The following is a 25,916-nucleotide window of genomic DNA, read 5'->3' on the forward strand; positions in this document are numbered from 1 at the left end:
ATGAGAGAGGAGTGGCTATGAGGAAGCTGAGTGTGCCCACGACAGTGTCATTGATTTGCTCAGTTGTAGCTTCTAGGCTCTATCAGTGAAGCACGCCAGATTGGGGGAGAGCTGATAGACTGGTTGATTAGGAAGGGGTTGAGGCACTAGAGGCTTTAAAAGATTGGATTTGATAGAGTTAGAGATGAAAGGTGTTAAGTGAAAGGAGAGGAGGTTGAGCAAGAGTGGGATTTACACATTTGATATTCTAGAGACGTTCATTCTGGTCAGGTCAAGGATTTGTCCTTGGTAGTAATCAGTTGATACGGACTGGAGGTAAAAGTGACACGGTAGAGCTCCAGTCACTTTAAGGCTCAAGTGCTAGATGATGCCTGTGGTGCATACTGTAGCTGTCCCAAATGCGGTGGGAGGGGGTGAGATGGGAGGGTGCCAGAGTCCACTGTGAGTTCTATTCCATTATGAATTCTAGACCTTTATTTCTTGAAGTATAGAGATAATAGTGGTAAAGATAAGGAATGCGTAGTATAACTCAGTGTGTCTCAACTTTTTTCCTGTCATGGCATTCACAGAAAGTAACGTTTCAGTGGGGCACGGGAGGTACATGGGGAAGGTTGCTTGTTGTCAGAGGCCACTGGCTCAAGGTGCCAGCTGTCCCAGAACCTTCCTAATTGCTCTAAGGCAGCGGTCCCCAGCTTTTTTGGCACCAGGGACCGGTTTCGTGGAAGACAGTTGTTCCACGGACCGGGTGGGGGTGGGGGATGGTTCAGGCGGTAACGCGAGCGGTGGGGAGCGGGGGGGTGCGGGTGGGGGGGGCGGTGGGGAGCAGTGGGGAGAAACGGGGGGTGGTGGGGGGCGGTGGGGAGCGATGGGGAGCAGCAGAAGAAGCTTCGCTCCCTCGCCCGCTGCTCACCTCCTGCTGTGCGGCCCAGCTCCTAACAGGCCGCGGACTGCTACCTGTCCCGTGGCCTGGGGGTTGGGGACCCCTGCTCTAAGGGGTGAGGGGAACAATATCTTGGTGTGTCTATAACCCATTTGTATCTCACTGGTTGAGAAGTTCTAGTGTAGCTGAATAAACTAAGCCTCTTTTTAAAAAACAAATAAGGTTTTTTTCTAAAGGATAGAAGAACAGCGATTCAGACTATCAGTGTGATGATGAAAGAATGCCAACCCAAATAGGCCCTGAGGTTTGGATGTGATGGAGTGGCCATACAGATGTTGAGTAATTTTGAGGGCATGGTTTGTGTGAAAACTTGGTAGAGTTGATGGGGAAAAATGAAGAGATGATAGTTAATGAGGACTAAATCGGAGATCTTGCATATGACGTTGTCTTACAACATGGTCTGGGTTAGTAATGTTGGTAATGGCTGTGCTTAATAGGAAACAAGTAAATGGAATCAGGAGGTCTTGTTAATATGTGACAGGAGAGAAGAGACTGTGAGCCAGGTGTTGAAATTACCCAAGGAGGGGAAATAAGTTTTGCTGGGTGGTGGACTGCACAAACTTCAATGATGAGAGCTGTATGCAGAGAGTATGGCTGTTTGGTCTGAAAATGTTTCCACGGAGTTAACTTTTATCATAAGGCGCAGATACTAGTGTTTTCTTGGGAAGGAAGGAAAAATAGTCATTCCCTTAAAATTTTAATCTACTAAAACATTTTATTGGCAGGTACTGTCTATTCTGGTCAACATCTTCGGCGGAATCATGCGGTGTGATGTTATTGCACAGGGTATAGTCATGGCAGTAAAGGATTTGGAAATTAAAATACCTATTGTGGTACGGTTACAAGGTAAGTGTAAAAGGATCTTGCAGTTGTTCTGTGAACTCTGATTGCTTAAAAGTTCATAATTCCAAGGGGTTTGGTTCATTTAGTTTTAAATTTAGTTTTAAATAGCTATATATATTTTTTAACATCTTTATTGGAGTATAACTGCTTTACGATGGTATGTTAGTTTCTGCTCTATCACGAAGTGAATCATTTGTACGAATACATATATCCCCATATCCCCTCCTTCTTGCATCTCCCTCCCACCCTCCCTATCCCACCCCTCTAGGTGGTCACAAAGCACCGAGCTGATCTCCCTGTGATATGCGGCTGCTTCCCACTAGCTATCTATTATACATTTGGTAGTGTATATATGTCCATGCCACTCTCTCACTTTGTCCCAATAGCTGTATTTTTAAAATGAGAGTATAGTAGGGAATTTTTAAAACGTGGGTTAAAAAAAAATTCTAACATTGGAGCAAAATTGTTCATAGTTTTGCTTGGTGTAAGTTGATACATTATTTATTTGTTGTGTGTATCTTGAATTCTTACTTGTCTGAATTACCATTAATGTGATAAGGCAAAGTATTTCACAAGGTAACTCCAGGTTTTTATAGTATTTTCTTTGGTTTAGAAGCATTTGTATTAAATGACGGAAGTTAGTTGAAATTTCATATTTGTAAATGTATATTGTGACAAACATTTTAAATGATTTTGTGTAGATATTTAAAATGTCTGTACTTGCATAAATCATTTCCAGGTACACGAGTGGATGATGCTAAGGCACTGATAGCGGACAGTGGACTTAAAATTCTTGCTTGTGATGACTTGGATGAAGCTGCTAAAATGGTAAACAGGTTATGTTGATCTGAGGATAAATTTGCAGTGTATGAAAGATTTATAAACATTTAGATTCTAAAATGAACCAGCTAATATTGCTAATACTTAGTGTTTCAGCTAAACACTAGGAGTATTGAACCCCATATACCTATCACCCATCTTAGACAGTTACCAGCTCATGCTCAGTCTTGTCTCATCTTATTCTTACCTGCTTCCTTCCTTGCCCATGATTATGTTGAAGCAAATCCCAGACATTCTATTATTTCATACTTATCATCATGTATCTGTAAAAGATACAGGTATTGATGGTATAAAGGAATTATTATTACTTGTTTCAGATGGGATAGTGGTGTTATGTTTATGTTTAATAAAAAAAGAATCGAGTCAGTGTTGAAATTTCCCTGATTCTCTTAAATATTTTTTGCCTAGGTTCTTTGTTAGAATTAGGATCAAAATAAGTCTATGCTTGCAATTGGTTAATATATCACTAAATTTCTTTTTATAGATTCTCCTTGCCTCTTTTTTTATTCTTAACTTTATTTGTTGAAAAAACCAGGCTGATGGTCTTGTAGTGATTCCTATAGTCTGGATTTTAATGTTTGTGTTCATGGGGTGTCATTTAACATGTTCCTCTGCTCCTGTATTTCCTGTAAACTGGTAGTTCAATCTATAGGTTTGATCATATATGTATTTGATTTTGAGGAGCTGGGAGCAAGAATATTTTATGGTTGATTTTGTGTAATTCCATACGCAGGTATATAAATGTCAGATAATTTCTCTTTTTGTAATAATAGCACTCATTGACATTCATAACTTAGATCCAATATTTTGTTTATGCAAAGTGGTGATTTTCTAACTCTGTGATTATTTATTATATGGAATACTTATAAAAAGCGAAACTTTCCTGTATCAACTATTTGTTGGCGTGAAGTACATTTTTCATAGAAAAAGCAGGATACTTACTTAATTCTTTGGTTTTATTGATCAGTTTTCAAAATAATGGGTTTGTTCCATTATGGCCTACTAAAGTGATCCAGGCTTTTTTGTTTCTTAGTTTTTGTTTTTAGGTGTGTGTGTTGTGTGTTGCATGCATGCATGTATGCACATGCTGTTTTGAACTCATGGATTTAAATATATTTGATGTGGTTCAGTCCATTTTAGTTATTTTTATTGATGCTTAGATTATCTCACCTTTGGTCAGTGGGAACCTCTTCAAGTTGACTCCTGAGTCCTTCCTACATGCCCTGTGATATGCTTTCTGACATGATGAGATTTTTCAGGCTCATCTTTACATTTCTTGCTGCAGACCTAGAATCAGCCAGATGGTGTTTATAGACAGCACAATTTAAGCTTTAAGGGTACTTACAACTATTGGGTTGCTCATTGTTTCTAGATACTTTTAAGTGACAAATCTAGGAAAATATGTATTTTTTAAAGAGATAAATATATGAGTACATACTTCCAATATTTCCAATGCAAATCCAAGGTACAGTTTTTTTTTCTTATCTGATATCTGTTTCTCTTTTTTCCCATTCTGTACTAACATAAATATTCCTTTGCTTTGTCCCTCGATACAGACATGACAGTTTTAGAATAATAATACCAACAATATGACTACTGAAAGTAGTTCAAGACTTGTATGCACAGTTCTTTTTGTCCTTTGAAGTATTTCCCATAATTTGCTGGATTTTAAGATTCACATGAAACAGTTCTCTGTTTTATCCCACCTTTGATGCACGGTTAGCTTCATTTATTTATTTTAAAGGAATTGCTTAAAAATTTTTTTGTTATAATATTTCCAAAGTCAAACTGTAAAACAAGGTATACTTAGAGAATCTAGCCTTTATACCTATTCCTGTTTGTTCCTTCCCCATAGGTAACCAGTTTTTTGGTTTTCTTAGGATTTTTTTGTTCGTCTTTTCACTTTTTTAAAGACACAAGCAAATAATGTATGTGTATACATATAGATGTACGTATACATATATCTCTCCACTTTCCCACATTATATGATGGTAACATGTATTTTACCTCATTTCTTTTACTTAACATTGTATCGTGGTGCACACTCCCTAGTAGATACAGAGATGTTTTTAAATGAGAACTTCTGATTCTTTCCCACCTATGTTTATACACGTTTCACAGAATACTCTTTGGTGCTATATGGTTTAATCAGTAACTAGGCTTTTGAGATTTGCTTTGTTAATGTGATATCTTTTCATAAGAATAATAAAGGTCTTATTTCCTTCTTTAGGACATACTTTGGGAAAAAACTTAGCTAGTAAATAAAATTCAACTGCAGTTTAGAGACAGAGGAATTTACACTCAGTTCTGAGTTTAAATTAAGATTTTGAGCAAGAGAATGGTAGGGAGAAAGTGTTTCGGAAAGCCTGTTTTGACTTTGAGATGTGGAGTCAATTGTTGAAGGGAAGAGTGAGAGACAGTAGGAGTCTGGCTAGTGTAATAATTAGCTGTGAGGTGAAGGGAATGGATAGGTTAGAACTTTTCTCTGAAAATATGCTTGTTTGCAATGAGAGCCTGAATTAAGAAAAGCTTTGTGGACATGGAGAGAAAGGAGAAGAATCAATAGGAGCTTGATCAAATAGACCATGAAAGATAAAAGTGAACAGTTGATTTTCGTTGTGTCCATAGTGTTTTTCTACTGAGTAGGAGGTTATGGAAGTCATGACAATATTAATAATATGATAATATTAGCAACTGCTACCATTTATAATTTATTGTGCATGCAATGCTAAGCCTTTTTTTTTCTTCAAGTATTATCTTATTTAATACAAGTTTGGTGAAATAATCTCCATCTTTCTAAGTGAAGTAAGTCAGAAAGAAACGGAGGCTAGATAAATTAACTTATTCAGGATCATGTATCATAAGCATCAGAGTGGGATCTGAACTCAAGGTGTCTAACTTTAAAACCTTCTCTTAACTACTCTGCTGGGGAGGAGAGAAGCTAAATCTGTTGTTTGGTTTTAGAGATGTTTAATTTGTATATGTTGTATGGTGCCAGCTGGATATTCTCAGACAGATTATAGAGAGAACATTGGAATTCAGCTTGATAATTGTTAACTTACTGACAGAAAGTAAAATACTAACTCCTAAACCCAAGCTCCTATCCCAACATTGTAAGTTAAGATTATTTACATTTTAAAAAAGATTTATTTATTTATTTATTTATTTATGGCCGCACTGAAAGGCTTGCGGGATCTTAGTTCCCCAACTAGGGATTAAACTGGGGCCCGGCAGTGAAAGCGCCGAGTCCTAACCACTGGACCACTAGGGAATTGCTTTTATTTAGATGTGCTTTGCGTTCTGTAGTATCCAGCTAAGACAGTCACTGTTTCTGTCTTTAAAGATAAAGGCAGAAGATCTAAATAGACATTTCTCCAAAGAAGACATACAGATGGCCAACAGGCACATGAAAAAATGCTCAACATCACTAATTATTAGAGAAATGCAAATAAAAACTACAGTGAGGTATCACCTCACACTGGTCAGAATGGCCAGTCTGTATTTTAGTCTACAAATAACAAATGCTGGAGAGGGTGTGGAGAGAAGGGAACCCTCCTACACTGTTGGTGGGAATGTAAACTGGTGCAGCCACTATGGAGAGCAGTATGGAGGTTCCTCAAAAAACTAAAAACAGAACTACCATCTGATCCAGCAATCCCACTCCTGGGCATATATCCGGAGAAAACCATAATTGGAAAAGATACATGCACCCCTATGGTCATAGCAGCACTATTTACAATAGCCAAGACATGGAAGCAGCCTAAATGTCCATCAACAGATGAGTGGATAAAGAAGATGTAGTATAAATATGCAATTGAATACTACTCAGCCATAAAAAAGAATGAAATAATGCCATTCGCAGCAACATGGATGGACCTAGAGATCATCTTTCTAAGTGAAGTAAGTCAGAAAGAGAAAGACAAATACCATATGATATCACTTATATGTGGAATCTAAAATATGACACAAATGAACTTATTTACAAAACAGAAACAGACTCACAGACATAGAAAACAAGCTTAGGGTTACCAAAGGGGAAAGGGAGATGGGGAGGGATAAATTAGGAGTTTGGGATTAACAGATACAAACTACTATATATAAAAAAATAACCAACAAGGACCTACTGTATAGCACAGGGAGCAGTATTCAGTATCTATAAGGGAAAAGAATCTATATATAAAACTGAATATATATATATATATATAAAATACAGAATCACTTTTCTGTACACCTGAAACTAACGCAACATTGTAAATCAACTATAATTTTAAAAAAAGGAAAAAAGTATAGATAAAATTTAGGCAATGACAGAGATATATACATATATCAGATATGTATCTATTTAATACCTTCTGATATTATATATATGAATAAAATCCAGTGTGGGTTATGGTGTGGGTTGTGAACAGTGTTAGATTTGACTATCCTTCAAGAGTGGCAAATGCTTATAAGACTGTGAAGTGATTTATAACAATGTCAGAATAGCCCAGATATTTTAAATGAAAAAGACTGAACATGCAATTAATTTTACATTGACCAATCGTTCTGAGTCTATGTTTTTATGAAAATAGAGACAAAGCTTGTTTTTTTCCTTTCAGGTTGTAAAGCTGTCTGAGATAGTGACCTTAGCCAAGCAAGCCCAGGTGGATGTGAAATTTCAGTTGCCAATCTGATTTGAGAACCCAGTGGTTGACTGAAGATGTTAAATGTGTTATAATTGTTAAAAATACTGAGTTCTGTATTATTATTTTTCCTTTTCTCTTTAGTGTGTGAAGATTGTAATTACCGTCTAGGCACAAAAACTTTTAAAAGCATTTGGTCTGCATTTAATTCTGTTCAGAATGGGCTGTTTGTATAAAGAATGTGTAATGCAGTTATCTAGTTTGTTTTGTTGCAGCTTTCTTTTTCAGTTTTACAGAATGTCACTTGCAATATGCGTTTATTATTGTTGGGTACAGCATTCTTCATTGATAAGAGTCTTATGAATGAAATAAATATGAAGACAAAGCTTTATTCTTTAGTGTTAGAAATGTATTATATCTAATAACTAATTTCATTAGTAGAGCAGTGTATTAAAACAATGTTTATATAAGAAGTGTCTATGTTCAACACCAAATACCTAACTAAATATATCAAGTCACTATTTATAAACGGACCTTTCAAACACTCCCCAGAATATTCTTTTAAGTATTTCAGTAAAGTAACTTGTGAATTATTTGAGCATTGTTTTAATCATTACAGAACACTGATATCTGCAAGTCCTCATGATCTTGTGGTATTGAGAAGAACCTGTAGGTTTGTATCATGTAAGGATATATTTACTAAGGACTTGGCAGACAAAATTAACAATGTCAATTTAAATTAATAAAAAATCTCCCAATGTGATTTGCATTAATGTTTTTTTTTTCTTTTTTAAGTAAACACAGTGAAGGTGATGTGTTTATCATTGCACTAAACACCTCTCAATAACTGATTTGTAGATCATGTACTGGGGCATATTACATATTATAAAGTGATCTACAGATATTTCAGTTGAATTCTACTGTTTACATGTGTGCCATCTCGTACCTTCTCCAAAAAGCCCACATTGTCCTTTGTGTCCCAGTTTGTGTGTGTGTGTGTGTGTATGTATATATGTACATGTCCATCTTTTCTTCATTGCATAGAACAGTTGATATTTAACTATTAACAATGTTCAAACCATGTGATAATAACAGTGTAAGTACCATGGAAGGAAATACCAGCCAAGCATTAGACTATGTATGTAAACATGCTGGTGAATTTGAGAACTTCTACCTATTTCTTAAAACGTGATCTCTCTCTCTCTCTCTCTCTCACACACACACACACACACACGCACACACGCACACACACACACAATGAGAGGCAGCATAGCATAATTGATTATGAGCGCAGAATTTGAAATTGAATCTGGTTTGAATCTTGGCTCCACTACTTACTAGCTATATAAGTTGGGCAAGTTTCTAAATTTCAGTGTACCTCAGTTTCCTCAAGCTCCTTTCTCATCTTCACTAGAATTATTTAGAGGGGAGGGAGACAGAGGCAAAGAGAGAGAGGGAGGGAAATTATATAGAGAACACATGAAATATATATATATTGAAACCAACTATATGTATATCATATGATTATATATTGGTCTGTCTTCCCTGCCTATACATTAAAACACTAAATCAGAGCCATTAAACCATTTAAAATTGTGATAAAGTTATAATTAAAAGTCCAAGTCTTTAGCTTTTAATTTAAAAAAAAACCATTCCAAAGAATGCCAGCCAGTGATTAGCTCAGAAGATATTGGCATTTGTATTGGTTGGGTCTAGTCAGGAATTAAAGACAATGCTTGGTATTTCAGAGAGGATGTAATGCTAGTGTTCTAGTTATCTATTCTTGCATAATACATTATCCCCAAATTTAGTGATTTTCAAACAACAAAATTTTAATCTCATCATTTCTATGTGTCAGAAGATTGGAAGCATTTCAGCTGGGTGGTAGTTCTGGTGATGCAGTTATTTGCAAGTTTGAGTACTACTCCCAAGATGGCCCCCACACATGGCTGTTGACCTCAGTCTCTCCCTGTGTCTGCCTATCCTCGGGGCTGATTGAGTGTCCTTGTGATAGGGCAGTTGGCTCCCTCCAGAGCAAGTGATCCAAGGGAACAAGAAGGAAGCTACAATTCCTTCTGTGTTCTAATCTCAGATACTTGTGTTCTCCTCTTGTTGTCATTTCTGCCACACTCTATTAGAAATGAATCACTAAGTCCAGGCCTCAAGAAGAGGGGAATTCAGCTCCATTCTTTTATTTTTAAAATATCGTTATTGGAATATAATTGCTTTACAATGGTGTGTTAGTTTCTGCTTTATAACAGGGTGAATCAGCTATACGTATACATATATCCCCATATGTTTTCCCTCTTGGGTCTCCTTCCCTCCCACACTCCCTATCCCACCCCTCCAGGTGGTTACAAGGCACCGAGCTGATCTCCCTGTGCTATGTGGCTGCTTTCCGCTAGCTATCGGTTTTACGTTTGGTAGTTGTATATATGTCCATGCCACTCTCCCACTTTGTCCCAGCTTACCCTTCCCCCTCCCTGTGTCCTCAAGTCCATTCTCTAGTAGGTCTGTGTCTTTCTTCCCATCCTATCCCTAGGTTCTTCATGGCCATTTTTTTTTTCTTTTAGATTCCATATATATGTGTTAGCATACGGTATTTGTTTTTCTCTTTCTGACTTACTTCACTCTGTATGACAGACTCTAGGTCCATCCAAGTCACTATAAGTAACTCAATTTCGTTTCTTTTTATGGCTGAGTAATATTCCATTGTATGTATGGGCCACATCTTCTTTATCCATTCATCTGTCGATGGACACTTAGGTTGCTTCCATGTCCTGGCTGTTGTAAATAGAGCTGCAGTGAACATTGTGGTACATGACTCTTTCTGAATTATGGTTTTCTCAGGGTATGTGCCCAGTAGTGGGATTGCTGGGTTGTGTGGTAGTTCTATTTTTACTTTTTTCAGGAACCTCCATACTGTTCTCCATAGTGGCTGTATCAATTTACATTCCCACCAACAGCGCAAGAGGGTTCTCTTTTCTTTACACCCTCTCCAGCATTTATTATTTGTAGATTTTTTGATGATGGCCATTCTGACTAGTGTGAGGTGATATTGTAGATTTGATTTGCATTTCTCTAATGATAGTGATGTTGAGCATCCTTTCTTGTGTGTTGGCAATCTGTATATCTTCTTTGGAGAAATGTCTATTTAGGTCTTATGCCCATTTTTGGATTGGGTTATTTGTTTTTTTGATATTGAGCTGCATGAGCTGCTTGTAAATTTTGGAGATTAATCCTTTGTCAGTTGCTTCATTTGCAAATATTTTCTCCCATTCTGAGGGTTGTCTTTTGGTCTTGTTTATGGTTTCCTTTGCTGTGCAAAAGCTTTTAAGTTTCATTAGGTCCCATTTGTTTATTTTTGTTTTTATTTCCATTTCTCTAGGAGGTGGGTCAAAAAGGATCTTGCTGTGATTTATGCCATAGAGTGTTCTGCCTATGTTTTCCTCTAAGCGTTTTATAGTGTCTGGCCTTACATTTAGGTCTTTAATCCATTTTGAGTTTATTTTTGTGTATGGTGTTAGGGAATGTTCTAATTTCATTCTTTTACATGTAGCTGTCCAGTCTTCCCAGCAACATTTATTGAAGAGGCTGTCTTTTCTCCATTGTATATTCTTGCCTCCTTTATCAAAGATAAGGTGACCATATGTGCATGGGTTTATCTCTGGGCTTTCTATCCTGTTCCATTGATCTATATTTCTGTTTTTGTGCCAGTACCATACTGTCTTGATTACTGAAGCTTTGTAGTATAGTCTGAAGTCAGGGAGCCTGATTCCTCCAGCTCCGTTGTTCTTTCTCAAGATTGCTTTGGCTATTCGGGGTCTTCTGTGTTTCCATACAAATTGTGAAATTTTTTGTTCTAGTTCTGTGAAAAATGCCATTGGTAATTTGATAGAGATTGCATTGAATCTGTAGATTGCTTTGGGTAGTATAGTCATTTTCACAATGTTGATTCTTCTAATCCAAGAACATGGTATATCTCTCCATCTATTTGTATCACCTTTAATTTCTTTCATCAGTGTCTTACAGTTCTCTGCATACAGGTCTTTTGTCTCCTTAGGTAGGTTTATTCCTAGGTATTTTATTCTTTTTGTTGCAATGGTAAATGGGAGTGTTTCCTTAATTTCACTTTCAGATTTTTCATCCTTAGTGTATAGGAATGCAAGAGATTTCTGGGCATTAATTTTGTATTCTGCTACTTTACCAAATTCATTGATTAGCTCTAGTAGTTTTCTGGTAGCATCTTTAGGATTCTCTATGTATAGCATCATGTCATCTGCAAACAGTGACAGCTTTACTTCTTCTTTTCCGATTTGGATTCCTTTCATTTCTTTTTCTTCTCTGATTACTGTGGCTAAAACTTCCAAAACAATGTTGAATAATAGTGGTGAGAGTGAACAACCTTGTCTTGTTCCTGATCTTAGTGGAAATGATTTCAGTTTTTCACCATTGAGAATGATGTTGGCTGTGGGTTTGTCGTATATGGCCTTTATTATGTTGAGATAAGTTCCCTCTATGCCTACTTTCTGGAGGGTTTTTATCATAAATGGTGTTGAATTTTGTCGAAAGCTTTTTCTGCATCTATTCAGATGATCATATGGTTTTTATTCTTCAGTTTGTTATTATGGTGTATCACATTGACTGACTTGCGTATATTGAAGAATGCTTGCATTCCTGGGATAAACCCCACTTGATCATGGTGTATGATCCTTTTTATGTGCTGTTCGATTCTGTTTGCTAGTATTTTGTTGAGGATTTTTGCATCTATGTTCATCAGTGCTATTGGCCTGTAGTTTTCTTTCTTTGTGACATCTTTGTCTGGTTTTGGTATCAGGGTGATGGTGGCCTCATCGAATGAGTTTGGGAGTGTTCCTCCCTCTGCTATATTTTGGAAGAGTTTGAGAAGAATAGGTGTTAGCTCTTCTCTAAATGTTTGATAGAATTCTCCTGTAAAGCCATCTGGTCCTGGGCTTTTGTTTGTTGGAAGATTTTTAATCACAGTTTTTCAATTTCAGTGCTTGTGATTGGTCTGTTTATATTTTCTGTTTCTTCCTGGTTCAGTTTTGGAAGGTTGTACTTTTCTAAGAATGTGTCCATTTCTTCCAGGTTGTCCATTTTATTGGCATATAGTTGCTTGTAGTCATCTCTCATGATCCTTTGTATTCCTGCAGTGTCAATTGTTACTTCTCCTTTTTCATTTCTAATTCTATTGATTTGAGTCCTCTCCCTCTTTTTCTAGATGATTCTGACCAATGGTTTATCAATTTCGTTTATCTTCTCAAAAAACCAGCTTTTAGTTTTATTGATCTTTGCTCTTGTTTTCTTTGTTTCTATTTCATTTATTTCTGCTCTGATCTTTATGATTTCTTTCCTTCTGCTAACTTTGGGGTTTTTTTGTTCTTCTTTCTCTGATGGCTTTAGGTGTAAGGTTAGATTGTTTATTTGAGATGTTTCTTGTTTCTTAAGGTAGGATTGTATTGCTGTAAACTTGCCTCTTAGCACTGCTTTTGCTGCATCCCATAGGTTTTGGGTCATCGTGTTTTCACTGTTGTTTCTAGGTATTTTTTGATTTCCTCTTTGATTTCTTCAGTGATCTCTTGGTTATTAAGTAGTGTATTGTTTAGCTTCCATGTGTTTGTATTTTTTACAGAGTTCTTCCTGTAATTGATGTCTAGTCTCATAGCGCTGTGGTCGGAAAAGATACTTCATACGATTTCAGTTTTCTTAAATTTACCAAGGCTTGATTTGTGACCCAAGGTATGATCTATCCTGGAGAATGTTCCATGAGCACTTGAGAAGAAAGTGTATTCTGCTGTTTTTGGATGGAATGTCCTATAAATATCAATTAAGTCCATCTTGTTTAATGTATCATTTAAAGCTGGTGTTTCCTTATTTATTTTCATTTTGGATGATCTGTCCATTGGTGAAAGTGGGGTGTTAAAGTCCCCTACTGTGATTTTTGTACTGTCGATTTCCCGTTTTCTGTCTGTTAGCATTTGCCTTATGTATTGAGGTGCTCCTATGTTGGGTGCATAAATATTTCCAATTGTTATATCTTCTTCTTGGATTGATCCCTTGATCATTATGTAGTGTCCTTCTTTGTCTCTTGTAATAGTCTTTGTTTTAAAGTCTATTTTGTCTGACATGAGAATTGCTACTCCAGCTTTCTGTTGATTTCCATTTGCATGGAATATCTTTTTCCATCCCCTCACTTTCAGTCTGTATGTGTCCCTAGGTCTGAAGTGGGTCTCTTGTAGACACCATATATACAGGTCATGTTTTTGTATCCATTCAGCCAGTCTGTGTCTTTTGGTTGGAGTATTTAATACATTTACATTTAAGGTAATTATTGATATGTATGTTCCTGTTACCATTTTCTTAATTGTTTTGGGTTTGTTATTGTAGGTGTTTCCCTTCTCTTGTGTTTCCTGCCTAGAGAAGTTCCTTTAGCAGTTGTTGTAAAGCTGGTTTGGTGGTGCTGAATTCCCTTAGCTTTTGCTTGTCTGTAAAGGTTTTAATTTCTCCATCAAATCTGAATGAGATCTTGCTGGGTAGAGTAATCTTGGTTGTAGGTTTTTCCGTTTCATCACTTTAAATATGTCATGCCACTCCCTTCTGGCTTGCAGAGTTTCTGCTGAAAGATCAGCTGGTAACCTTATGGGGATTCCCTTGTGTGTTATTTGTTGTTTTTCCCTTGCTGCTTTTAATATTTTTTCTTTGTATTTAATTTTTGATAGTTTGATTAATATGTGTCTTGGTGTGTTTCTCCTTGGATTTATCCTGTATGGGACTCTGCGCTTCCTGGAGTTGATTGACTATTTCTTTTCCCATATTAGGGAAGTTTTCAACTATAATCTCTTCAAATATTTTCTCAGTCCCTTTCTTTGTCTCTTCTTCTTCTGGGACCCCTATAATTCAAATGTTGGTGTGTTTTATGCTGTCCCAGAGGTCTCTGAGACTGTCCTCAATTCTTTTCATTCTTTTTTCTTTATTCTGCTCTGTGGTAGTTATTTCCACTATTTTATCTTCCAGGTCACTTCTCCATTCTTCTGCCTCAGTTATTCTGCTATTGATTCCTTCTAGAGAATTTTTAATTTCATTTATTGTGTTGTTCATCATTGTTTGTTTGCGCTTTAGTTCTTCTAAGTCCTTGTTAAACGTTTCTTGTATTTTCTCCGTTCTATTTCCAAGATTTTGGATCATCTTTACTATCATTATTCTAAATTCTTTTTCAGGTAGACTGCCTATTTCCTCTTCATTTGTTTGGTCTGGTGGGTGTTTACCTTGCTCCTTCATCTGCTGTGTGTTTCTCTGTCTTCTCATTTTGCTTAACTTACTGTGTTGGGCGTCTGCTTTGCGCAGGCTGCAGGTTCATAGTTCCCGTTGTTTTTGATGTCTGCCCCCAATGGCTAAGATTGGTTCAGTGGCTTGTGTAGGCTTCCTGGTGGAGGGGACTAGTGCCTTTGTTCTGGTGGATGAGGCTGGATCTTGTCTTTCTGGTGGGCAGGACCACATCTGGTGGTGTGTTTTGGGGTGTCTGTGACCTTACTATGACATTAGGCAGCCTCTCTGCCAATGGGTGGGGTTGTGTTCCTGGCTTGCTAGTTGTTTGGCATAGGGTGTCCAGCACTGTAGCTTGCTGATCGTTGAGTGGAGCTGGGTCTTGCCGTTGAGATGGAGATCTCTGGGAGATTTTTGCCATTTGATATCACGTGGAGCTGCGAGCTCTCTGGTGGACCAATGTTCTGAACTCGGCTCTCCCACCTCAGAGGCACAGGCCTGATGCCTGGCCGGAGCACCAAGACCCTGTCTTCCACACGGCTCAAAATAAAAGGGAGAAAAAATAAAATAAAATAAAAAATAATTATTAAGAATAAAAAAAATTTAAAAAGTAATAAAAAAAAGAAAGAAAGAAGAGAGCAACCACACCTAAAAACAAATCCACCAATGATAACAAGTGCTAAAAAGTATACTAAAAGAAAGAAAATAATAGAACCCTAGGAAAAATGGTATAAGCAAAGCTATGCAGACAAATCACACACAGAAGCATACACATACACACTCACAAAAAGAGAAAAAGGGAAAAATATATATATATATCGTTGCTCCCAAAGTCCACCTCCTCAATTTGGGATGATTTGTTGTCTATTCAGGTATTCCAGAGATGCAGGGTACATCAAGTTGTTTGTGGAGCTTTAATCCGCCGCTTCTGAGGCTGCTGGGAGAGATTTCCCTTTCTCTTCTTTGTTCGCACAGCTCCCGGGGTTCAGCTTTGGATTTGGACCTGCCTCTGCATGCAGGTCGCCTGAGGGCATCTGTTCTTCCCTCAGACAGGATGGGTTAAAGGGGCAGCTGATTAAGGGGCTCTGGCTCACTCAGGCCGGCGGGAGGGAGGGGTATGGATACGGGGCGAGCCTGCGGCGGCAGAGGCCAGCGTGACGTTGCAGCCTCCTGAGGCGCGCCGTGTGTTCTTCTGGGGAAGTTGTCCCCGGATCACGGGACCCTGGCAGTGGTGGGCTGCACATGCTCCTGGGAGGGGAGGTGTGGATAGTGACCTGTGCTTGCACACAGGCTTCTTGGTGGCGGCAGCAGCAGCCTTAGCGTCTCATGCCCGTCTCTGGGGTCCACGCTGATAGCCGCGGCTCGCACCCGTCTCTGGAGCTCGTTTAGGCGGTGCTCTGAATCCCCTCTCCTTGCGCACCAGGAAACAAAGAGGGAAGAAAAAGTCTCTTGCCTCTTAGGCAGCTCCAGACTTTTTCCTGGACTCCCTCCCGTCTAGCCGTGGCGCACTAGCCCCCTTCAAGCTGTGTTCACGCCGCCAACCCCAGTCCTCTCCCTGCGATCCCACCGAAGCCCGAGCCTCAGCTCCCAGCCCCCACCTGCGCGGGCGGGTGAGCAGACAAGCCTCTCGGGCTGGTGAGTGCTGGTCGGCACCAGTCCTCCGTGCGGGAATCTCTCCACTTTGCCCTCTGCACCCCTGTTGCTGCGCTCTCCTCCGTGGCTCCGAACCTTCCCTCCTCTGCCACCCGCAGTCTCCACCCGCGAAGGGGCTTCCTAGTGCGTGGAAACCTTTCCTCCTTCACAGCTCCCTCCCACTGGTGCAGGTCCCGTCCCTATTCTTTTGTCTCTGTGTTTTCTTTTTTCTTTTGCCCTCCCCAGGTACGTGGGGAGTTTCTTGCCTTTTTGGAGGTCTGTGGTCTTCTGCCAGCGTTCAGTAGGTGCTCTGTAGGGGTTGTTCCACATGTAGATGTATTTCTGATGTATTTATGGGGAGGAAGGTGATCTCCACGTCTTACTCTTCCGCCATCTTGAAGCTCCTCCCAGCTCCATTCTTGAAGGGGGAAGCATCAGGGAGTTTATTGACATATTTTAAAACCATCACAACTCCTGCTGGGTGCTGAAAGCAAACAGTGCATGCTGAGTTCACTCAGAGATTAGTAACTGCTAGGACTGAGGTAGTAATGAGAGTCTAGGAGCTTGGAAGAGTTCTGATGCTCAGACCACTGAGAGGGAGAGGGCTGTGGGTGCCGATGTTCAAACCCTGCTTTAACTGGTGGACCTGGAGCGATTGATAGTATCAGTTACAGCTGAGAAGTCAGGTAACGGGACAGAAACTATCTAGTGCAGTTGAAACAGGCTACAGCTAATCGTGGTAAGAATGATTGTAATGTAATGGTGGGGGAGGAAGTCCGTTCTGTGGAGAAGGGGGAGTGGAAACAACTGGCTGGTGGCTACTTATACACCCTTCTACCTCATCTGCCAAGCACGCATACAGACATACTTCAGCCATATCGTGGGTTTGGTTCTAGAAGACTGCAGTAAAGCAAATATCCAATAAAGGGAGTCACACAAATTTTTTGGTTTCCCCGTGCGTATAAAAGTTACGTTTATACTATACTGTCGTCTATTAAGTGTGCAATGGCATTGTATCTAAAAAAAACAGCATGCAGGGCTTCCCTGGTGGCGCAGTGGTTGAGAGTCTGCCTGCCAGTGCAGGGGACGCGGGTTCGAGCTCTGGTCTGGGAGGATCCCACATGCCGCGGAGCAACTAGGCCCGTGAGCCACAACTACTGAGCCTGCGCGTCTGGAGCCTGTGCTCCGCAACAAGAGAGGCCGCGATGGTGGGAGGCCCGCGCACCGCTGTGAAGAGTGGCGCCCGCTTGCCGCAACTAGAGAAAGCCCTCGCACAGAAACGAAGACCCAACACAGCCAAAAATAAATAAATAAAAAATAAATAAAATAAAATAAAGGAATTCCTTAAAAAAAAAAAAAACAGCATGCATACCTTCATTAAGATGTCTTTATTGCTAAAAAATGCAAACCATCTTCTGAGCCTTCAGTGAGTCATATTAGCGACATCAAAGATCACTGATCCCAACAGATCACCATAACAAATAAAATAAAAATGAAAAAGTTTGAAATATTGCAAGAATTCCAAAATGTGACACAGAGACACTAAGTTAGCAAATGCTGTTGGAAAAATGGCACTGATAGGCAGGGATGCCACAGACCTTCAACTTGTAAAAAACAGCATCTGTGAAGCACAATAAAGTCAAGTGTAGTAAAACACAGTGTGCCTGTATACCCATGAATATTCTTTATACAGTCTTGATGCTTCCTTCCCTACAGCTCTACCTGCTTCATGTGGAAAAACCTACTTTAACATTTAAATTCTCTAAGTTACAGTTGAGTAGATACATATAAACGTCTCCAGTTTCTACATAGAATATAACCAATTTTGACTATTATATCAACTTTATAGCTACAGAACCTAGGACAGTAAGCCCGATAGATACTGGTGCTTTGTAACAGATGGGATTAAAAAGCCGACACATGGTAAGGGAGAAAACAAGAAAACCAAAAGAGAGAAATGACACTCACAACCCCAGCAGGACATTGAAGCTATTTACATTTTAGTGAGTTGTTTCTGCCTGGCAAAGAATTCTGTTTAGAGAAATTAAAAGATCATGTGCGTAAATGTTAGCAGGCCGTGGGTCAGGTGTGCAGGGCTGTAATTCGAATCATGCTCTTTGGTCATGTTGGAATGTAAAGGGTGAGAAAAACCTGTGGAAAATCAATTTTCAGATTTATGTAATTTATCGTGTGGTGATAACCTGAAATGAGATTTAGAGGTTTGCAATCTAAAATGAAAGATAAGAGGTTGGTAAAGCAATTTTTTTTTTTTAATGGTATGGATCTCATTTATTTAAAACAGTATTTCTCACCTTTCTCAAATTGAAGACTGCGAAAAATAAAAGCAGTGCTTTATTGAGCTGTCGTTGACCTGGGAGCAGTGCCGTGCGCGTCCGCACTCCCGCCCCCTGTGGCCTCGGCTCCTCCTGGCAGCGCCCAGTCCGCCCACCTCCCTTTACAGCACAGTCCTGAAGCTGAATCCCATAAAGCTATTGTACACGACATGTACATTAGAAAAAGCGAGCTGGGTGTGGGAAGCCGGGTGTGCTGTTCCCTTTAAGTAAAGTTTGCGCCACAGTTGGGGCATCTTCGCTTCCTCAAGGCAAAACAGCAGATGAACCCAAAGGGGAACAAGACAATGGCCAAGAAGATGCCCAGGAAGGTGAAGGAGTCCTCCAGAACCCCGACCCTGCAGACAGGGCAGCCTCCAACGACAACGATAGAATTGGCAGGGTACCGGGTGACATTTCGACTGTGGATGTTGTAGACCCTGGGGTGGTGCGTGGGTAACCCTGTGACGAGGTAGGGGTAGGGCGGCGGCGGGGCGGCGGCGGGGATGGCGCCGTAGCCGTGCGGGCCGCACGCGAAGTCGCCCTGGCCCGCCTCCAGGTTGTAGGCGGGCGGCCGCTCCTGCAGCAGGGGCTTGTGGTCCATGGCGGGCGGCGCCCACCGCGCCCGGCCCGGCTCCCGCTCGCGCTCTGACTCGGCTGCGACTCGGACTCGCGGGGACGCCCGGCCGCCCGGCGGCGGGACCCGCTCCTCGCGGGCTGCGGCGGCGGCGGCGGCGGGGCTGGGCCCCCTGGAGGCGGGTGCCGCGGGCTTCCCCCCGCGCCTCCCCCCGCCGGTCCGGTAAATCAATTTTTGTTTAAAGTTTGATTTAAAATGAAGCGGTGAACGTGAAGGGGTAAAATAATAATGATGTGAAAGTTGGTGTCTAAGTGACAGCCTGGTGAGGAGAAAACTGGGCAATGAAGGCCTGTCCGTGATGATGCAGAAGAGACTGGAGATAGAGCTGACTGTCCTTGAGCGCCAGGATTTGACCTACTGTCCGAATGTTCTCGGATCGAGGCTTTGGCAGTCTTTGTTCTCCTTTTCAAAAAGCCGGCTTTGTCAGCATCTTTTTCTGCTCTGAAGAAATTGAAGGGCTTTGTTATTCATAACTTTGCCTCATAAGGAGGTAAGATCGTGGACAACTTTTTGTCTCTTCACACATAACCAGCTTCTTTCCATTTTTCGTTTCTTTCAATTGTGTGTGTACTTTGCTGTTTTCCTGTGTATTGCCTCCCCTTCAGCTTTAGTCAGGGGGAGCCACCGCCACTCGTCTTCCTTCACTTGACAATCCCACTGATGGTGCAGTCAGCAGCAGACTCTACTCAGTAAGCAGCCATCCTGGAAAAATGAGACTGGAAGGGCTTACCTTGCCAGGGTCAGGTCGGTCAGCTTCCTGTGGGAGTTTGATGTGTCCTCCACGGTCACTTCCACTGTTTGTCATTCCATCATTATTGTTCATTCCTTTCATTTAGCCTTTAGGTTCCCCACCTGAAGAACAAGTATGTGAGGGCTCCTGGACTTGACCTTGCCCTGTCTGTGGTCGGCAGAATAACGCCCCCTTCACGGATGTCCACATCCTGTGGTTCCAATCCCTGGAACCTGTGCCTATGTTACATTACATGGCAAAGGACTTTGCAGGTGTGATTCATGCTGTGGCCCTTAAAATAGGAAGATTATCCTGGATTATCCCTGTAGGCCAATTTTTAGTCTGTTTGGGCTTCTATAACAAAATACCATAGACTGGGTGCTTGATAAACAACAGAAATGTGTTTCTCACAGCTCTGGAGGCTGGGAAGTCTAAGATCAAGGTACTGGTAGATTCAGTGTCTGGCGAGAGCCCGCTTCTTGGTTCGTAGATGACGCCTTGTCACTGTGTCCTCATGTGGTAGAAAGGGTGAGGGAGCTCTCTGGGGTCCCTTTTATAAGAGCACTAATCCCGTTCATGGGGGCTCCCCACTCATAATCTGAGCACCTCCCAAAGACCCCACTTCCTAATACTATCACACTGGGCATTAAGTTTCAACATGAATTTTGGGGGACACAGATAGTCTGTAGCAAGGCCCAATCTAAATCACATGAGCCCTTAAAAGCAGAATACAGTCTCCAGCTGGAAGCAAGAGCGATGCGGCTGAAGGGGAAGTCGAGAGATTTCAAGCATGAGAATTCAGTGCACCATTGCTGATTCTGAGAAGGAGGATCCACGTGCAAGGACCAGAGAGGGGCCTCTAGCTGAAGATGGCCCTCAGCTGACAGCCAGCAAGGGAAGGGTGACCTCAGTCCCACAGCTGAAAGGAATTGGATTTTGCTAACAGTTGGAATGCGTTCAGTAGTGAATTCTTCCCAGAGCCTCCTGATGAAAGTGTAGCTGGCTGACACCTTGATTTTGGTTTTGTGAGACTGAGCAGAGAAACCAGACAAGCCCACCGGGACTTCTGACCCACGGAAGTGGGAGATAATAAATTTGTGTTGTTTTAAGATGCTAAAATTGGTGGTAATTTGTTACGACAGCAATGGGAAACTTAATATGCTAACATATCCATACTGCTGGAAATTAGTTTCACCCCCGAAACTGAGGTGAAGGGGCTTTTTTTAAAAGTTAACAATTTAAACATTTCTAATCTGTCATGGACTGATTCGTTTATAACACACTATAAAAACTATTCCTAAAGAAATAAAATTTTAAAAAGCATACAAATTATAAGCCCCAATTCTTTTATATATTTTTGATTCAACAGCATAAAATTGCTCTTTCAAATTGCTATAAGAGTTTCTAATTACTCTTAAATATCTTCTTATGTCTTCGAGATTTGTGAACTGTCTGTGGATAAGCATGAGTTCACACATATCACATTTTGAGTAGGACCAAGGAAGACTCTATCACACCAATCTGTGAGGATGTAAACACACGAATTGGAAGTAGGATGTAAACAAACATCTAGGGTTGAGAGGCTCAACATTGAATAGTTTCTAGTGAACATTATGGTACTCGCAGCTTTGTAAATCTCTGAAGCAATTACCATTCATCAAAAAAGCCACGTGACTTCTGTGTGCTCTAGAGTCTAGTTGACTCTAATATAGAAATCGATCAGTTTAGTAAATTAGAGGGGGATGCAGTAAAAGGGCCAGGGGTGGCCTGAGTTTCATGTCTGGTTTGTATGATGCTAACTGAATACTAACATTATCAATGTCTTTGGTAGGAGTGATCTGACCACCAGTTGAGATCTTGCATGTTCAGGCAACATGTTCCAGGGTAATGGGATGGACATTTCATAAGAAGGAAACTGGAGACACACCTTGAATAGTGCATGATTATTCCTCTGATGAGCTCCAAATACAGAAAGCATCTTTTTATTCTGTTTTTGATATATGTGTTTGATGAAACTAGCATCGTCTTACAAAAAGAGACCTTTGTTTTAGTGAAAATGATACACACTCATTGTAAAAACAAAAACCCCCAACAATACAGAAAGTGCAAGACAAGTAAAAATCAGTTGCAATTCCAGATCCCAGAGATAACTTGTTAACAGTTTGGTAAACATACTTCTGGTCTTCTCTACATATGAACATATGTGCACAGACATATGAATATACTTTTACACAAATGGGATCAAATTATATATAATGTTCTACAATTTGCTTTTCTTCAGTAAACACTTAGGTAACTTTCCATGGTGTCTGATATAGGTCTGCATCATTTTCAATGGCTACACACACAAAAGAATGCATGTACTATCATCTTACACAACCCAGTCTTGCATTATTGACATTTAGTTTCTACATTTTTAGCATTATAAATAACAGAGGTGAATGCCCTGGTGCCTGTGTTTATCACGTGGTTAATTTCTCCTTCAGATAAAAACCTGTAGGTGGAATAGCTGTGTAGAATCATAACTGTATGTAATATTTCCATGGCAGTTGCTGAGCTGCTTTGCAGAAAATCTGTACTGGTTACTCTCCCATTCGCAGTGTGTAATGGTTTTTCCAAACCTTTGACAACAGCGTGTCACTAATTCCAAATGGGCAAAAACCATGTTCTTCCTGTTGAATGTTGACTAGGCTTTCATCTGTTTACTAGTCCTTTGTGGAGGAGTGTATGTGTATGACTTCCATTTCATGCTCTTTGACTGTTTTTCCAATGACTGTTTATTCTTTGATATTTAAGAACTTTTTGCGTATTTGAGATTAACCATTTGTTATACTACATATGTTTTATCATTTGTAGTTTTTTATCGTGGTGAGAACGCTTAACAGGAAATCTACCCTCTCAACAAATTTTTAAGTGCACATAACAGTATTGTTAGCTGTAGGCACAGTGCTGTTTAGCAGATCTCTAGAACTTGTTCATCTTGTATAACTGAAGCTTTATACCCATTGAATAGCAGGTCCTCATTTCCCCCTTCCCCAGCCCCTGGAAAACCACCATTCTACTCTGTTTCTGTGAGTTTGACTATTTTAGATACCTCATATAAGTGGAATCATATAGTATTTTTCTCATATATAATTTTTTAATATAATCAAAGGTACAGTCTTTGTGGTTTCTGGTTTTCGTGACATATTTTGAAAGGCTTAATTTATTTTGGCATAAGGTCTGAACTTGAGTTATGAATGCGTATATTTATTCCCCCTAAATGGCTGGCCAACTTCACAAACACAATTTGTTTACTCTTTCATCCATTTCCCACCAATTTTGGAATACCATCTTTATTATATACCAACTTCCTGTGTGTTCTTCGGTGTACATGAAATTAGCATTTACAGACACACTCTTTATTTAACTTTTACTTGGGGTAGGAGAATGTTGAAACCATGGCACAAGTTATCACAGGCGAAGGAGTTTCCCCTTCAGTCATTTAGCTATCAAAGTTATCACTGTTTATTTGTGAAAAATTTAACTTTCCTCTTTCTGATGATTCAGATTCTACTAGAGGAAAAAAAAGCTATAATATTTGACACCAGATGTATAAGGCTGTGCGGGCAGATAAGGAAGAAATGGAAATACTGGTTTGAGTGATGATTTACTTTGTGTCTGGTGCACCAAGACTCTTGTGAAGGGGGAAGGCATAGATCTGAATCTTTCTATCTAATCCTTTTCTTACTGTTGGAGGTCCTCAAGAGGACCAGATAAGGAACCGTATCTGACACCTTAGGCAAACCCAGCATTCCTGACATTTGGTGTCTGGTATGATTCCTTTCTGTGGTGCTTCCCGCTGTGGTTTAGATTCTGCCCTTTGATACCTGTTCTGTACTTGACTGTAGACTTGAGACCAGCTGCTTGGCTGAGCATTAATGCCACAACAGGCAAAGGTTACTTTCTGTGGTACAGCACTTGGCCTAGTGCCCATCTTACAGAGGTATCATTGTTGATAAGACCGTGTAGTGAGTGGGATTATTAAAATCGACATCCCGGTTTACATTGTCACTGCAATGCCAAATAACTTCTAGTAGTGCACTCAGCTTGCTTACTTGAGCAGGTCTTGGCAAGACAGTTATTTAGGGGACTTGTGAGTAAAATGCTATTTGAAATAAGTCCATCGTTTTGAAATTTCCTCAGTGAGAAAAAGGCCAGTTGAATTTCAGGCTGGTTCTAAGGTGAGTAAGTTTCATTAAAAAAAAAAAAAAAAAAAATCGGGGACTTCCCTGGTGGTCCAGTGGGTAAGACTCCAAGTTCCCAGTGCAGGAGGCCTGGGTTTGATTCCTGGTCGGGGAACTAGGTCCTGCCTGCCGCAACTAAGACCCGGCTCAGCCAAAGTAAATAAATAAATACTAAAAAAAAAAAAATCAAAACCAAAGAAACCATTGTTTGTCACTTCAATGTAATCAGATATCCAGTATCTTACTGAGAAATGGGCTATCCAGTGTCAAGAATCCTATGAGGTTAATGGCAGTTAAACATGGGCCAGGAAATCATCATACATTTGGTTTGCTTAAACAATAAATGGTAGACAGACTGTAGGGCAAGGCCTCTTTATAGATTAAGCAGTATTTGCATCAGTTGATCAGCTACACTGTACTCACATAGTTTCTGAAACAAGTGTGGCAGGGACACAAACTTCTCTGATGCCCACTTTTGGCTTTTATTTTTGTTTCCTTTGCAGCTGTAAAACTGTGTAATAAGATCTCTTCTGCAGTCTCGGCTGACCTAGTCCAGTGGTTCTGGATTTTAGTGTACATAAAACAATCTTTCAGATGCCTGTTAAGCATGCAGCTTCCTAGTTCTCATACCTAGAGATTCTAATTCAGTTGACCTGGCAACGTGTATGTTTATTAAACCCCTTAGGTAATTCTAATGCAGGTGGTCCTTTGCGAAACACTGGATTGGGGCAGAGGGTAGGAGAAAATGAGTTGATACTGATTTACGCCCCTACTAAGTACCAGACTTGGTCATGCCAGGATACCCCATTTCAGTGGTTCCCTCCCAAACCTCAAGTACTGTGTCTACCTTCTAGAAGTGATATTTTTTTGTGTTAGAACCCCTACCTAGGGAATTGTTTCTTTTGTTTTAAGCTTCTTACTTATTGTCCTTTAGCCCCAGGAGGAGATACCATTTTATGCCTTAGCACAGTGCCATTCTCTGAAGCTATTTGTTACTGATTTGCAACCAGGCAAGGATCTTCTGCCAAGACGTACATCAATTACATCGCTAAGCACACTATTTGGTTCAGCTGATATGTATTTTTGTCTTGGTAGCAAGATTTTTCCAATGAAGGAAGCTTCAGTGCTTTCATTTATGTTCTGGTGTAAGTTCTTACCTTGTTGCATAGACTGGTAACAGATTCAGGGACCAGCTTACAGACATTCAAGCCTTCTGAGGGCAAAAATAGAACAGCTTTGAGTGGAGGGATGGAGAACAGTCTGAGTGGGAGAGTTCCAGAGAGACAGCACTAAAGCCAGGCTCACCAGTCCTGGCTTTTATTACAGTTGCCAAATTCATGCCCATAATTTGACTTGATTTCTTTTCTCTGCCCAGCCTGTCCTCCAGCAGAAGTGGCAATGAGAAGAGAAACCCAATTAATTTCCCAGAGAAGAGGACTAATTTAGTTAATCTGTAGCCCCCGGATTGACTGTGAAATCAGCTCGCAGATAGAAGTTGTAGACTAGTAAAACATTTCCCTCAAAGAACTTGAAACAGTATTGGCTGGGACTCTTATGAGAACTTCTGAACATCAATTAAGAAGAAATATCCTTGATAGTACTATTGCATCTTTGCATGGTCAGGTCACTGTGACCTGAACCCGGCCTTTGGACTTAAACGCCATGTTTTTTCAAACGATATTTCCACACATTTCCTCTATACCTTGTTGGTTTTAAAGTGAAAGCGATGTTAGAATATTCTGTCATTTGATGGTAGAATATTCTGTCATTTGACGGTAGTTGCTGGAAGACCTCAATTCAGAAAGATTCCCTTTCTGAATAGGAGAACTCAC

At 40.2% G+C, this 25,916-nt stretch overlaps 2 protein-coding genes across 2 annotated transcripts in view; one reads left to right on the forward strand and one right to left on the reverse strand.

Moving 5' to 3' along the window:
* SUCLA2 (succinate-CoA ligase ADP-forming subunit beta) overlaps positions 1-8,008 on the forward strand; it is a 52,565-nt gene extending 44,557 nt beyond the window's left edge. Inside the window, exons 9-11 of the mRNA XM_068526393.1 lie at positions 1,666-1,786; positions 2,523-2,611; positions 7,222-8,008. Of these exons, the coding sequence (XP_068382494.1) occupies positions 1,666-1,786; positions 2,523-2,611; positions 7,222-7,296 (285 nt within the window). The 3' untranslated portion in view covers positions 7,297-8,008. The remainder of the gene's footprint in view (positions 1-1,665; positions 1,787-2,522; positions 2,612-7,221) is intronic.
* A 10,443-nt stretch (positions 8,009-18,451) lies between these two features.
* On the reverse strand, positions 18,452-19,197 carry LOC137751998 (membrane protein BRI3). Its single transcript, XM_068526712.1, has one exon. The coding sequence runs from the start codon at positions 19,093-19,095 to the stop codon at positions 18,718-18,720; it is 378 nt and encodes a 125-aa protein (XP_068382813.1). The 5' UTR covers positions 19,096-19,197; the 3' UTR covers positions 18,452-18,717.
* Positions 19,198-25,916: the final 6,719 nt, after the last annotated feature.

This window comes from Eschrichtius robustus, chromosome 18 (genome assembly GCF_028021215.1).
Source record: "Eschrichtius robustus isolate mEscRob2 chromosome 18, mEscRob2.pri, whole genome shotgun sequence".
Lineage (NCBI taxonomy): Eukaryota > Metazoa > Chordata > Mammalia > Artiodactyla > Eschrichtiidae > Eschrichtius > Eschrichtius robustus.

Bases quoted from the DNA above. Each gene is read 5' to 3' on its own strand.
- LOC137751998 (XM_068526712.1), bottom strand. From the start codon at position 19,095: ATGGACCACAAGCCCCTGCTGCAGGAGCGGCCGCCCGCCTACAACCTG.